General features: G+C 33.4%; 1 protein-coding gene across 3 annotated transcripts in view; it reads left to right on the forward strand.

Annotated features, from left to right (window-relative positions):
- Positions 1 to 13,553, forward strand: part of LOC106465274 (solute carrier family 12 member 9-like) — a 154,394-nt gene that overhangs the window by 78,270 nt on the left and 62,571 nt on the right. For all 3 annotated transcript variants that reach the window (XM_022393133.1, XM_022393132.1, XM_022393134.1), the window contains exons 5-6: positions 2,861 to 3,154; positions 3,834 to 3,941. In XM_022393133.1, coding sequence (XP_022248841.1) covers positions 2,861 to 3,154; positions 3,834 to 3,941 — 402 coding nt within the window. The remainder of the gene's footprint in view (positions 1 to 2,860; positions 3,155 to 3,833; positions 3,942 to 13,553) is intronic.

Here is a 13,553-nt window from a genome sequence, read left to right on the forward strand (position 1 = left end):
GTCACCTGAACAAAATTTGCTGAACCATCGTTGACACTTACGAACATTCAAAACATTTCCATAAACTTCTTTGGTATTTGTTGTGGCTACAGAGGCGTTGTTTCCCTTCTTGTGTTCAAACAGCATTACAAGCAGAATGTGTGTCTCATCGTGTGCCATCACTATAAGAGAAAAGAGTATACTAAACTTTACATATTGTATAGGTTACACTGACGTGACGTGGTTCGTTTAACTATTATATGTGATGTACATTTTTTGGGGTTGGTTAATTAAAGTGTTCCAAAATGCGAAATTAATTTCTTGACAACTTGATATTTAAATCAACTTGTTGGAATGGATAGTTAGCACTGGAGACTGTCAGAAGCACCTCCTAATAATTTCTCTCGGTAATTCCAGTTTGACGTAAATAATAGTTCTTTAATTTGTCTAGCTTGAAATTGTTAGTAAAAGTCACTTTACAGTAAGGTGAAAATATTTAATAAACAGAACTGGATGCAAAGAAACTGTAAGTTACACAATTTTAATGATATATCTCACCTAATTAACTTCACAGAATTCTGTAAATAATACTTATTTTACATATGGTAGTCAGTTTCATAAACATTGCCTTAGCTATAGGATCTTGCTTTTCACCTGCACATAGTGACCTCTGCATGTTCAACTTCAAATAAGAACTTTTGGAAGTATGTTAATAAACATGAAATCTAGTTACAATACATAAATTATATCTTCAGTGTGTGACAACGTTGAAGGGAAAGTCTATCAAATTTTGTTAATTTTTTAAATAACATGAGGCTCAATGTCATAGTTTTCAATCATGAAGTAGTACCTGAAAGTTGTCTTCACTTTTTTTGGTATCTTTGTAAAAGTAGTGAATGATAAAATTATCAACATTCTGTACAGAAAAGCCTATGCTGTTTCTATGCCACTATACATAAGATCAAATCATAACATCTCACAAATCTTTTCCATCTACTTTACCATACTAATCCAAGCAATTCATTATTGTACTTTCAAAAATGGATATACAAGCTGAATTACTTAAAGGATGTAGCACTAGTGATCTAGTGGTTTTTAGCTCGTATAAAGATTCAAGACCATGAAGAGTTTGACACCAATTCCAGGCTTTCCATTTTTAGTAACAAAATATATTACAAACTCCTTTCATTCCCCATTGTGTTTGAAGTTCCATTGTAATAACCCATTAATTTGGTAAATTAAAAACTGATCTTAAAAATTTCATTAAACCTTCGCATAAGCTAAACTTCTTTTTTACCTAAATTGAAACAAGTACTGAAGAAAGAACAAAAATCAGGTGTATATGGTATTTCATGTGAAAGGGATAAAAAAAAAAATATTGGACAAGCCTCATGTTCTTTGCAAATCAGACACAAAGAACATCAAGGTCACATGCATAGTGGAGAGTTTGAAAAATCTTTGTCAACATGTCATCAATTTGAATCTGGTCATAAGATACTTCGGTATAATCTTTCTTTCCTATGTCAATCCAAAAAATAAAGAACATGGTTATGTAGAAATTATTGATATTATAAAAGCAGATGATTTAGCCCTAAACCATCATAGTGCTTCTGGTAATGACATCAGACTTAGTATTTCTCTCCCATGCTTGGCCAGCCTTAACAGTTTCCTTAATTATAAACCTTGTATTCCCACATGTAAAATGTGGTGGTTAGGGTGCTCAACTCACAATCTATGTGTTGTGGGATAATAAACAGTTTCAGAACATGTTTCCCCTTTCAAACCTGGTGGTGTCATAATGGGATGGTCAATCTTACTATTTGTTGGTTAAGAGTAGACCAAGCATTGAAAAAGGGTGGTGTGGACTAGCTGCCTTCCTTCTATCTGGTCTATTACTACAAAGCTAAAAATGGCTACTACAGGTAGCCCTTCAGTAGCTTTGTGTAAAATTCAACAATCAAAATACACGTGTTACTATCTTCATACTTTGTATAGATATATATATATGTTTAGTTTTATGTAGAAGAGAGAGACTAAAGTATTGTTGAAAAATGTAGTATGTCTTCCACATTAAATATTCTTGTGTGTGCATATCATTTAATTAACTGTTGTACTATCATAATGTGCCCAAACACAGTCTACACATACCAAATCTACTACAGTGTATATATAGAGATATCTTGGAGATGATTATTGACATTATAAGTAATACTTTTGGAATGTGTCAGAATTTGAAATAATGTATAGTTTGGTATATCACTCAGTTTGAATTCTTATTTAACCATACAAAATTTAATATTTGACCACCAAGATATATTCTTTCTAAAAGTTCTTTTATAAATCATAAAAAAACATTTCTGCCAAAGTTGATACTTTGAGTATTCATGCAACCTTCAAAGGTTTTAATTAGGCATTCCTGTTTATGCACTTGTTAAAAGTATTCTCTGAACTCAACAAAACATTGAAGTTGTAAACAAAATTTTAGAAAAATACTCATACTGACTTAGTAAAGGCTTCATAAATTCAGAGACAAGTTATTATTAAAAAATCTGATTTTTTTGTTTACATTAAGCTAGTAATACTAAAAGCTTGTGGAGATACACAAACTACATTCAAAGTTATGTATATTTTTTGATTACTTGGTGGCTACAAGGTGAGTCAAAACAACAGAGCCCACAAACAGAGATTTAAAGGATTGTGTGGTATCCCACAGGAAAGCACATTATAACTACTGAAACCCTTATTTGCTTATTAACAAAGTATTTGTAATCTTCAAAATTTTTTTGTTAACTGTGGCTTTAATGAGGAGATACCAGCATGAAATATGCACAAAGAATATCACCTTTATGATGATAACTAATAATTTGATGTACCACTTTAGGAAGCATAGCGTCCATATTGTATGTTGGCTACTGGTGGAACTTCCTATATGGTACTGTGTTGAATATCTTCAATCTTGTAGTATGCTTGGTTGGAGCTTCTATGTTTGCTAGGACATCTCTGGTCATCTTCATCATTGTCCTCATCAGTGCTGCATCTGTGATAATCAGTTTTTTGGCAGTCAAACCTGGAAGTTTTCCTCTACCAAAAGAAAATGAGTACATGCATAGCTTGAACATATCTGAAGCCTACTACACTGGCTTTAGCTGGGAAACCTTTACAAATAATATTTGGAGTAAGTAAAATGAATAAATGGAATTTATTTTCTTTGTTACTCTAAAAAGATATTTTAATTATCCTCTTTAAAACTGTAACACATAAGTATCACTAGCAAATATATATATATATATATGTTAGCATGTATTTTCAAAGTATTATATTGTTAATGTTTGGACCTTTAGTGTTCACAAGAAAAATATGAAAAGTAAATACTTCTACAGTGCTGCAATGTTAGTTGAACACGTAATAGCCTGTTGGGAGTTTCAAGTAAGTTATATTGATCAAATGTTAAAATGAAATTGAAATTTGGATCGTTTTTGTTGTTTTTTTATTCATAAATTTCTATTCCAAAATAATTATCAAAATATTTTAATGAAATGATCAGTAAAGAAGATTTTATTTGAAGTTAACTGGATGTTTAGTATCGGTTACTGAAAATTTTTTATTTTTGTTTAACAGATAAATAAAACAATGCTTAGTTCAAAGGCTACATAAGAAATTTGTTTCTTTCATTTTAAAGCATTAGACATTTTTTTGTAATTATTATACAAACCTAATGGTTTTGGTTTATGAAATATGAGTTATACCTTGCAAAATGTTGAGAAATGGCTAAAGTTGTCAGATCTCGTAAATACTGATAATCACTTAGATGGGAGCAATAAGTGTGAATTTGGATTTTTTTTTTCCCCCAACAGGTAACTATACCATTGATTATACAACTGAAAGTACCACTAGTTTTGCAGCAGTGTTTGCTGTTTTCTTTAGTGGCGTTACAGGAGTTATGGCAGGTGCTAATATGTCTGGTAAGTTATAAAATTTATTAGCTTATTCATATGGCTTATTTAATTTTACCCTTAAAAAAATTTGTGTCTAACAGAAGTATACTGAAACAGACGTGTAATGCAATTGATAGTTAAACCATTTATAAAAACTGTATTACAGAGGTTGAGTGCATTATATTAAAACAGATGTGTAATGCAATTGATAGTTAGTTAAACCATTTATAAAAAAAACTGTATTACAGAATTTGAGTGCATTATATTAAAACAATATTAGAGCTTTACCTGATAATCATTGCCATGTCTGATGACCATACATCTTCAAAATAGCAGTGCAGCATATTTCCATCTGAAAAGGCTCTGTAATAAAGTTCTTTTATTCAAAGCAAATCCCATCTTCTCAGAAGCTTTCATATTTCATCTAGTGTACACTTTTGATGATTTTCCAATGCTCATTTCAACAATCCAATAACATAGAAATCCATAAATGACTAGATTGATAGGTCTTCTTATGGAAAAGCATGAATACCTGTTTCATTCTCTAGTAACTTGTTTACACATGACTTGTGCTATTTTTCCAGGTGGAAATCATTCTTAACTTTCCATATGGGGTCAGTCAATGTGACCAACCATGTAACCATCATAGTTTCCATACTATAACTTTTAATATATTTTGTGTATCTTCACAAACTTTTGGCAAGCTTTCAGTAAGTGCTTACAAGTCTTTTGTACATGAAAAATCAATTTCTTTAATTTAGTATTTTTACTAAAGATTTGCTCATGAATATGTAGAATCAGAGTATTGACTGTTTCAAGTGAAAAATTATTTTAATGTTCAGATTAGAAATACTTTTCTTTGTTTGTAAATTTTCAAGTTTCATTTTCATTTCTTCTAATACCTCCTAAATACATATTAAACATTTTTTTTTTCAGTAAGGCTTTATATTTTATCTGTTATTTTCTCTACCCAAATTCTATATGCATTCTGTCAATTTGATCAACCTTGTAACCACCATAAAAAAATATGAAATATATGTGAATTACAGTTTTTTTTGTATTTGAAATTACTGCAAATTATAACAGAAAATTACAATTGTTTATCCTATATAGCTTAAGGCTTGTAACAATCTACATCTCTCTATACTTAGCCCACCAGTGGCATAGTGATATGACTGCGGACTTACAACACTAAAAACCGGGTTTCGATACCCATGGTGGGCTGAGCACAGATAGCCCATTGTGTAGCTCTGTGCTTAATTCCAAAAAGCAAACAAACTTTATGCTTAATTTTATCATCTTATTGCCCTTTGAACTTTGTCCATCTAATAATCTTACCATACAAGTTTTAACTCGCTTGGTGAACATGTTGCTCACATTACCGTATTGAATAATGTAATGCACAAGCTGCTCAAGGACATACCTTGTGAATAATTTTTAGAATTACTATTCTTTTTCATGATCTTACCTAATATAACCTAATAAATTTCTAATTTATACATTTTAGTAACCTTTATAACCTTAAATAAAAGATATGCATGAAAAAGAAGGAGTATAGTACTTACCTTTGACTTGTTTTTTACTATCGGTTGCCAATGAAATTTAAGCCAAATTTTTAATAATGATTTTTAATAGTTTACTAGTATACTAAATAGCTTTTATTCACTTAACTAAGAACACAGAATAATAATGTGCACACAATATCCTATAACAATTAAAATTTAACTGGCTTTCTAACCAGGACAAAAAGGATGGAATCAATTCCTTTTCCTGCTTGATCTGAACATCTTGCGATAAATTTCAAATTTAAGATAAAATTGACAATATTCTGTATTGAAAACAATGTAGCATTATACATCATTTGATAAATTAAAACTCTGCCTTTCAGTTGGTTATAAATGATGTAGCATAAAACATAAAGAATTATTGCCAATTTGTGAAAGAGATGATGTTTCAGGTGGGCATGGCAAGTGGGTCTGATTTTCTACTAAATAAATAAGATTGAAGGCTATAAAAAGTAGACTTTGCCTTAGAAGAGGGAAGACCTAGATAACAAATGTCAGGAATCTCATACTAGGGGAGATTGAGGATTTTTTAAAATATTTCCTTATAAAATTAAGAACATAATTCATATGTAATATTAAATTTTGATTTATTAACTATATTTTGATGCCAAGTTTATTCATCTATATTGATAATAAAGTAGCTTAATTACATTTTGAATGCAACTCTGTAAAAGGTCATGACATGCACTTTGACCTACCCATAGTGAGGGAGTTAAGTGTTGTTTGTGGAACATTAACAGCTTTTGCTATGACCTTTGGGTTTGAGGATTCTTACCTGTTCTAACATCTTTCTAAGTTTGTATACCACAGGTGAGTTAGAATTTCTTGTAGGTCTCTTTCTGGATTGTCCGAGTGTCCTAAGGATCTGTATTATTACTTTCCCAATGTTGTTAAATAGAAGGGATATCTGAATACATTTTTTGCTCTAAATATGTGTATACTACAGGGAAGAGAATGTTAAATACCCCTTTCAAAAGCAGTCAGTTTTCAGTGGTACATCACACTACTTTAGAAATGTCAAAATGTATTAGGTCGGCAAGAAATTAATTTCACGTTTTGAAACAGTTTCATTAACCATCCCCCCAAAAATGTAAATCATGTATAATAGTTAAACAAACCGCCTAAACGTCACATTAGTATAGCCTATGTAATGTGTAAAGTTTAGTATACTCTAATCCCTTATAGTGATGGCACATGACGAGACACGTTCGGCATGTAATGCTGTTTGAATACAAGAAGGGAAACAATACCTCTGTAGCCACAAAGAATATGAAAGAAGTATATGGAAATGTTTGAACGTTCGTAAGTGTCAACGATGGTTCAGAAAATTTCATTCAGGTGACTTTAGTCTTAAAAACCGTGATGGCAGGGGCCGACATGTTGGAATTGATATTGATGCTCTGAAGATGCTTGTTGAATGGCCTTGTGAAATGGCCCTGAAATTGCATGTGTCTCATGAATCAATAAGTAAATATCTAAGGAATATGGGAAAACTCCATAAAGAAGGTGTTTGGGTGACTCATGAACTCTGTGATGATCATCGTTTACAATGTATGAACATTGCTTCATCTCTTCTGACCCATAGTGCGTGTGAACCATTTTTGGACAGAATTGTCATCGATGATGAAAAATGAATTCTCTATGTGAATATTGAACGCCAAAAACAATGGCTCAGTCCTAGACAAAAATCACTTTTGATGTCCCACCAAATGCAAAGCATCACTTTCTGCAGATGGAGTCCAGGTTTTGGGGTCGGGGATTGAGGAGTTCGAAATGAATTACTCCTTTTGTGTCGAGCAGGCTCTAAATGTACCAAAGAAATACGAGCTGTCTTAGACCAGAGCACTTGGAAAACAGCGTGATGGGAAGGAAATGTTGACGCTGGCTTTGTGTCGAGCAGGCTCTAAATGTACCAAAGAAATACGAGCTGTCTTAGACCAGAGCACTTCTGGTTTATTAGTCACAAACCAAGGGTAACTGTGGACAAACACTTTGCTCAGATATCTCGCAACTTGCACTAATTTCTCAATTCTCAAAATCACATTTTAGCGAAGGAAATAAACAGATCCTTCGGCAGCACAGAATGTTTAGATAAATTTACCACTGTAATTTTCTTAGTGCAAAGCTACACAACTATTTACACTCTGTCCACCGCCGGGAAACGAACCCCGGATTTTAGCATTGTAAATCCATGAACTTACTTCTGTTTGTTTTTTTATTTGTTGTTAAGCACAAAGCTCTACAATGGATGTCCGTGCTTTTTTTTCCCACTGCGGGTATCGAAACCCAATTTTGAGCGTTATAAGCCCATTGACTTATTGCTAAGCCCACAGGAGAACAACAGATTTATATATATATGTGTGTAAAAGTTTAAGTACTCTCTGAATATCCAGTAAACTTCAAATACTGATCAATTGTTAATTATATTTCCATCCAGGCTAGAATAGACCATATAAATTACTTACACAAACTTGTCACTTTCCTGGCCACGTGAGTATTAATTATTTATGAATAACATTAAATTTTCTCTGGAACAACGAAAAATTAATGATAACTTGGGTTTTTCTGACGGCTGTCTTTCATTAGCGGATTTTCGTTCCAGCTCAACGTTTAATATTTTATTACATGACAAGTGAAATGAAGGGTTTTCTAATGCTGCAGAAAACCGCTTACACGCCCAAGTCCTGACCTAGCTCTTAATGTGTCAACGTCAGAAGAATCGTCCACGTGCTCCTTATTTGCCAGATTAAACACCGAAGTACATCGTTTCCTGACACAACTTAGACTGGACTCTAGTGGGTGTGTACCTTCTTGATCGTAGACAGCAAAAGCGTGCAGAATTTCTGTCAATTTGTTCAGTCAGGAAATGTAAATAGGACGAATAAATGGGGATTTTGCAAAACCCAGAAATGAAAAAAAAAAACGAACATGTAGAGAAAGAGTCTTTGTTACAATCCAATGAATTTGGAATAACATTGTTTTACAACACTGTTGCAATATAATCGCTTTGGAATGACGTTCTCGGAACTTTTATTTTCAATCTAATTACTTTGGAATTGCATTCTTTTGGAGCTCTCTATTCCACTCTCCTCGCTTTGGAATGGTGGTGGGGCACAACACGGATAGCCCATTATGAAGCTTTGCGCTTAATTACAAACAGACTCGTTGGAATGAACAATCTTTCAAACGTATCACAAGTTGACGTTTAACGTAACACACTAAGGCTTAGATATGTCGCTTTGAAAATATCGACTTGAAGTATTTGTTGTTTATCTCCCGATTAACCTATCTTTAACTGTTTCACCGCCAGGTGTGACTTAAAATGATAATTATGCAATTCCTTAGACGAGTTTTTAAATCGTAGTCGTTGATATAATCACTTACTAGACCTGTTGTAGCTAAAGGTTTTACTAAAATATAATATTACTTCGGCTGATTTGTGATGAGAAGATTCTAGAATAAATTCTGTGCACATAAGTACGTTATATTACAAGGATTTGGGAGAGTCTCCTCGTCCGATCATGCTCTATCTGATGACTGTGCAACTTGTCAATAAACCTGTTGTATAAGTTCCATTGCAAAAGGTCTGTCATTCGACTGTCATGTTCAAAGCACACTACTCCTCCCTGCTTGCTTTCCATAACCATCTTGGGTACTAGGACGGGGGTTTTTCCAGCACCCGTTTCAGCAGTCCGATTGTATATCAGTCCATAGGTGCTCCGTCCAGATACCTGTTGCGACTTTACATCCGTTATGGTTGTCGCGCGAATTACTTATTTTCATATTTAAACTCATTTTCATGTAGTTTATTCAACCTTCTCTGTGTGTGTGTGTGTGTGTGTGTGTGCTTGTGTGGCGTACATTTATAAGTAACTGTTAAATTATATTTAGTATTACGAAAAGAAGGTTCTGGCAATTCTGTATATTCAATGTGTTTTTGTTTTTTTTTAAGCAAAAATAACGAAAGCACAAATGTCACTAAATCTGTCATTGTTGAACTTTACTTTTTATAATGGCGTTTATAATATAATTCATAACTGAAAAGTTTCTAAGAGCAACGTTTTTCAACCTTTTTAGTAACACGGCCCACTGCACCGCGGCCCACCACAGAAAGTTATACAAGTGTGACACACATGGTAGTGCTGTATATCAAAACAATGAAATAGTCTCCATTCTTATCGATGATGCTTCTCCATATTACAATCAGGTTGTTAATGCCTTGATTAAAGAAATCACTTGGCTTTGAAGCAAAGAACATGTCGATGTCCTCTTTAACACATCCAATATTTGTATACGTTTTCCTATTAAGATGGTGTTTCAGCGAACGGAAAAGATGGTAATCTGATGGTGCCATATCTGGACAATATGGTGGGTGGGGAGAACTTCCCAACCCAACTCCATAATCTTGTGTTGCGTCAAACGTGCCACTTGTGGACGTGCATTGTCGTGGAGAAGAAGAACACCTTTCTGATTGACGAGCGTTTCTGATAAATGGCTTGATTTAAACGTTTCAGTTACTGACTATAGATCTCTGCATTGACATTTCGCTTTCAAACCAGCGTCAACATTTCCTTCCCATCACGCTGTTTTCCAGCGTTCTGCAGAAACCGAACAGAAAGTCTGGACAAGTTCAATTGAATGAAACACTGTCCAAAGCCTTATGCTAAACAGTAATGAGGAAAGAAAATTTAAATCCCGAAATTTGTTGATTTAATACGTTTTGTTACCAAACTGAAAGTGAATGTAACATCCACTGCAGCTCCTTTAAGCTAAATGATTATTTATATATACACTTCTTAACATAACATAATGTTTAGGGACAACAAAGGACCTATTGGCCCATCTAAAATTAAACTACTGAAAAATAAAAAAAATCTCAAAACCAGTCCTTATCTTATATCCATTTACGACGGCCGCTTCCTGTGTTGCGTTTGAAAAGCTGTGCACGCAGTCAAAGCTCAACATTCACTTTTGAAATGACGGGAGAACATGTATGAAAAAATGTTGATGCCAAAACTTCATTTCGCAAGCAGGATATTCTACAATAAGTTAATAGGAATTCATATAGTTATCAAACTTTCTCTTAAACCCACTCAAATTTACTGTCTCTACAACATCCAAAGGCCAACCACCCTGTTAGAAAAATCAAACCGTCTTAGCTGAAGATGACTCCTACCTTGCCAACATTTATACTTGTGTCCCCTAGTCTTATTATTCTCACTGTTAAGTATGAAAAAAGATGATGCAATGAATTCCCTTTACAATCTTAAACACCTCAATCAGATCCCTTATAACTCTTCTCTTTTCAAGAGAAAACAATTTCAGAGATCCCATCCTCTCCTTGTATGGCAACCCATCCTCCCCAGGCGCCTTTCTGGTAACCCTCCTCTCAAACCCTTTCCAACAACTCAATGTCCTTTCTAAAGATAAATAGTAACTTATGTTACTACCGTCGTGATGATGAATAGTAACTTATGTTACTACTGTCGTGATGATGAATAGTAACTTATGTTACTACTGTCGTGATGATGAATAGTAAGTTATGTTACTACTGTGTTGATGAATAGTAACTTATGTTACTACTGTCGTGATGATAAATAGTAACTTATGTTACTACTGTCGTGATGATGAATAGTAACTTAAAGGTAAAGTAAGATTATACACAAGATATGAATGTATATGGAGGTATATATGTCGTCCATAAATAACTATTAATAGATACACTCAAGAGTCGCCCCCTGGTGGCTGACCTAAACTTCGGGTTTTAATCCCTCCAGTAGATATAGCACAGATATCCCGCTTTGCACTTTGTGCTTAACAAAAATTATCAATTATATTTATCAATTACGTATAATATTTGGCTCCCAGTGGCACAACGGTAAATATGTGGGCTTACAACGCTAGAAACCGGGTTTCGATACCCGTGGTGGGCAGAGCAAAGATAGCCCATTGTGTAGCTTTGCGCTTAACTACAAACAAACAAGTATAATTTTTATGACGTTTTTCAATTATTTATCATTTTTTAAGACGCGCATCAAGTATGCGTCAAGAGGGCGCTACAGGAGAGAGAGAGAGAAGACGTTAAATAGGTAAGCTTTTGTACCATTTTGAATATTATTTAATATCAATATTATCATTTGTAGCAATTTGGATTATTTAAACAAAAGGATAATTAGAATTAAGAAGATTGGTAAATAAAAATAGTAGAGTTAAAGCTTTAAATTAGAGCTTGGGGGGGGGGGTAACCTGTACTACAACTTAGAAATAGAAGACAACGTTACATTAGGCTTAGATTTGGAATGTGTGACGGTACTTTAGGCGTAGCTATAATTCAACTTGTTTGTAAATAACAAAACAAGTTAAATACAATGTTTTATTAAACAAATACAATCTCAAGACTAGTTTATTGTCTCTTCGTGTTTTATGGATATACTTGGTTATTTAAATAAGATAATATCTACCCAAAGGTTTTGAAGGAGGTTAAGGATTAGATATGTGAGCCACTTGATACCATATTTTGCAAGTTCTTGAATAGTAAACAGGTGCCAAAAGGATTGGAAGTTGGCTAAAGTTACTCCTTTTTTTTTGTCAAGGAGGTAATAAAGTTATTGATCTATTAGTCTTGCATCAGTTGTGGGAAAAGTTTTGGAAAGTCTGATAAAAGATGCTTTGCAAATTCATCTAACAAAGTTTAAAATTTTATTGGATAATCAACATGGCTTCACTAAGAAAAAATCTTGCCTTGCAAATCTTTTGGCATTTTTTTTGAAAAGGCTACTGGTTATGTAGATGAGGGTAAGGGTGTAGATTTGGTGTATCTGGATTTTCAAAAAAGCATTTGAAAGGGCTTCTAAAAATGTGTTTATAGGTGTGGGGGGGATAAGTTAGCTAATTGGATAGAAAAGTCACAGGATGGAGGAAAGCAAAGGGTTGTTACAAATGGAGTTCAGTCAGACTGGATTAATGTCACAAGTGGGGCTCAGTCTTAGGACCTTTGCTCTTTTTGATTTACATCAATGACTTTATAAGAAGTAATGGTCTATAAACTACTTAAATTTGCTGATGATGTTAAGGTCTTGGGTGTTGCTAGCTTTGAAGAGTATGCTGCTGATTTACAAAAGGATTTAAATCATTTAGTGAGTTGGGCAAATAAATGGCAAATGGGTTTTAATTATAATAAATACAAGATAATGCATGTGGGTTATCATAATTTGAATTATAAGTATAATTTGGGTGGGAATAACCTTAATAGTGTTATGAAGGAGAGAGATCTTGGTGTAATAGTTGATCAGTCTCTTAAACCATCCAAGCAGTGTACTGTTTTTATTGGTAGGGCAAATGGAGTTTTAGGTTGTATCTACAGAAATATTGAATACTAGTCTAAAGAGGTTATAATTTTATTGTATAGGTCACATTTGAAGTTCAGTTTTGGGCCCCTTACATCATCACAGTAGTAACATAAGTTACTGTTCATCATCACGACAGTAGTAACATAAGTTACTATTGTGATGAATAGTAACTTATGTTACTACTGTCGTGATGATATACAGTAGTAACATAAGTTACTATTCATCATCACGACAGTAGTAACATAAGTTACTATTCATCATCAACACAGTAGTAACATAATTTACTATTCATCAACACAGTAGTAACATAAGTTACTATTCATCAACACAGTAGTAACATAAGTTACTATTCATCATAACACAGTAGTAACATAAGTTACTATTCATCATCACGACAGTAGTAACATAAGTTACTATTCATCATCACGACAGTAGTAACATAAGTTACTATTCATCACGACAGTAGTAACATAAGTTTCTATTCATCAATACAGTAGTAACATAAGTGACTGTTCATCATCACGACAGTAGTAACATAAGTTACTATTCATCATCAACACAGTAGTAACATAACTTACTATTCATCAACACAGTAGTAACATAAGTTACTATTCATCATCAACACAGTAGTAACATAAGTTACTATTCATCATCAACACAGTAGTAACATAAGTTACTATTCATCATCAACACAGTAGTAACATAAGTTACTATTCATCAACAAA

This window comes from Limulus polyphemus, unplaced genomic scaffold (assembly GCF_000517525.1).
Source record: "Limulus polyphemus unplaced genomic scaffold, Limulus_polyphemus-2.1.2 Scaffold1891, whole genome shotgun sequence".
Classification (NCBI taxonomy): domain Eukaryota; kingdom Metazoa; phylum Arthropoda; class Merostomata; order Xiphosura; family Limulidae; genus Limulus; species Limulus polyphemus.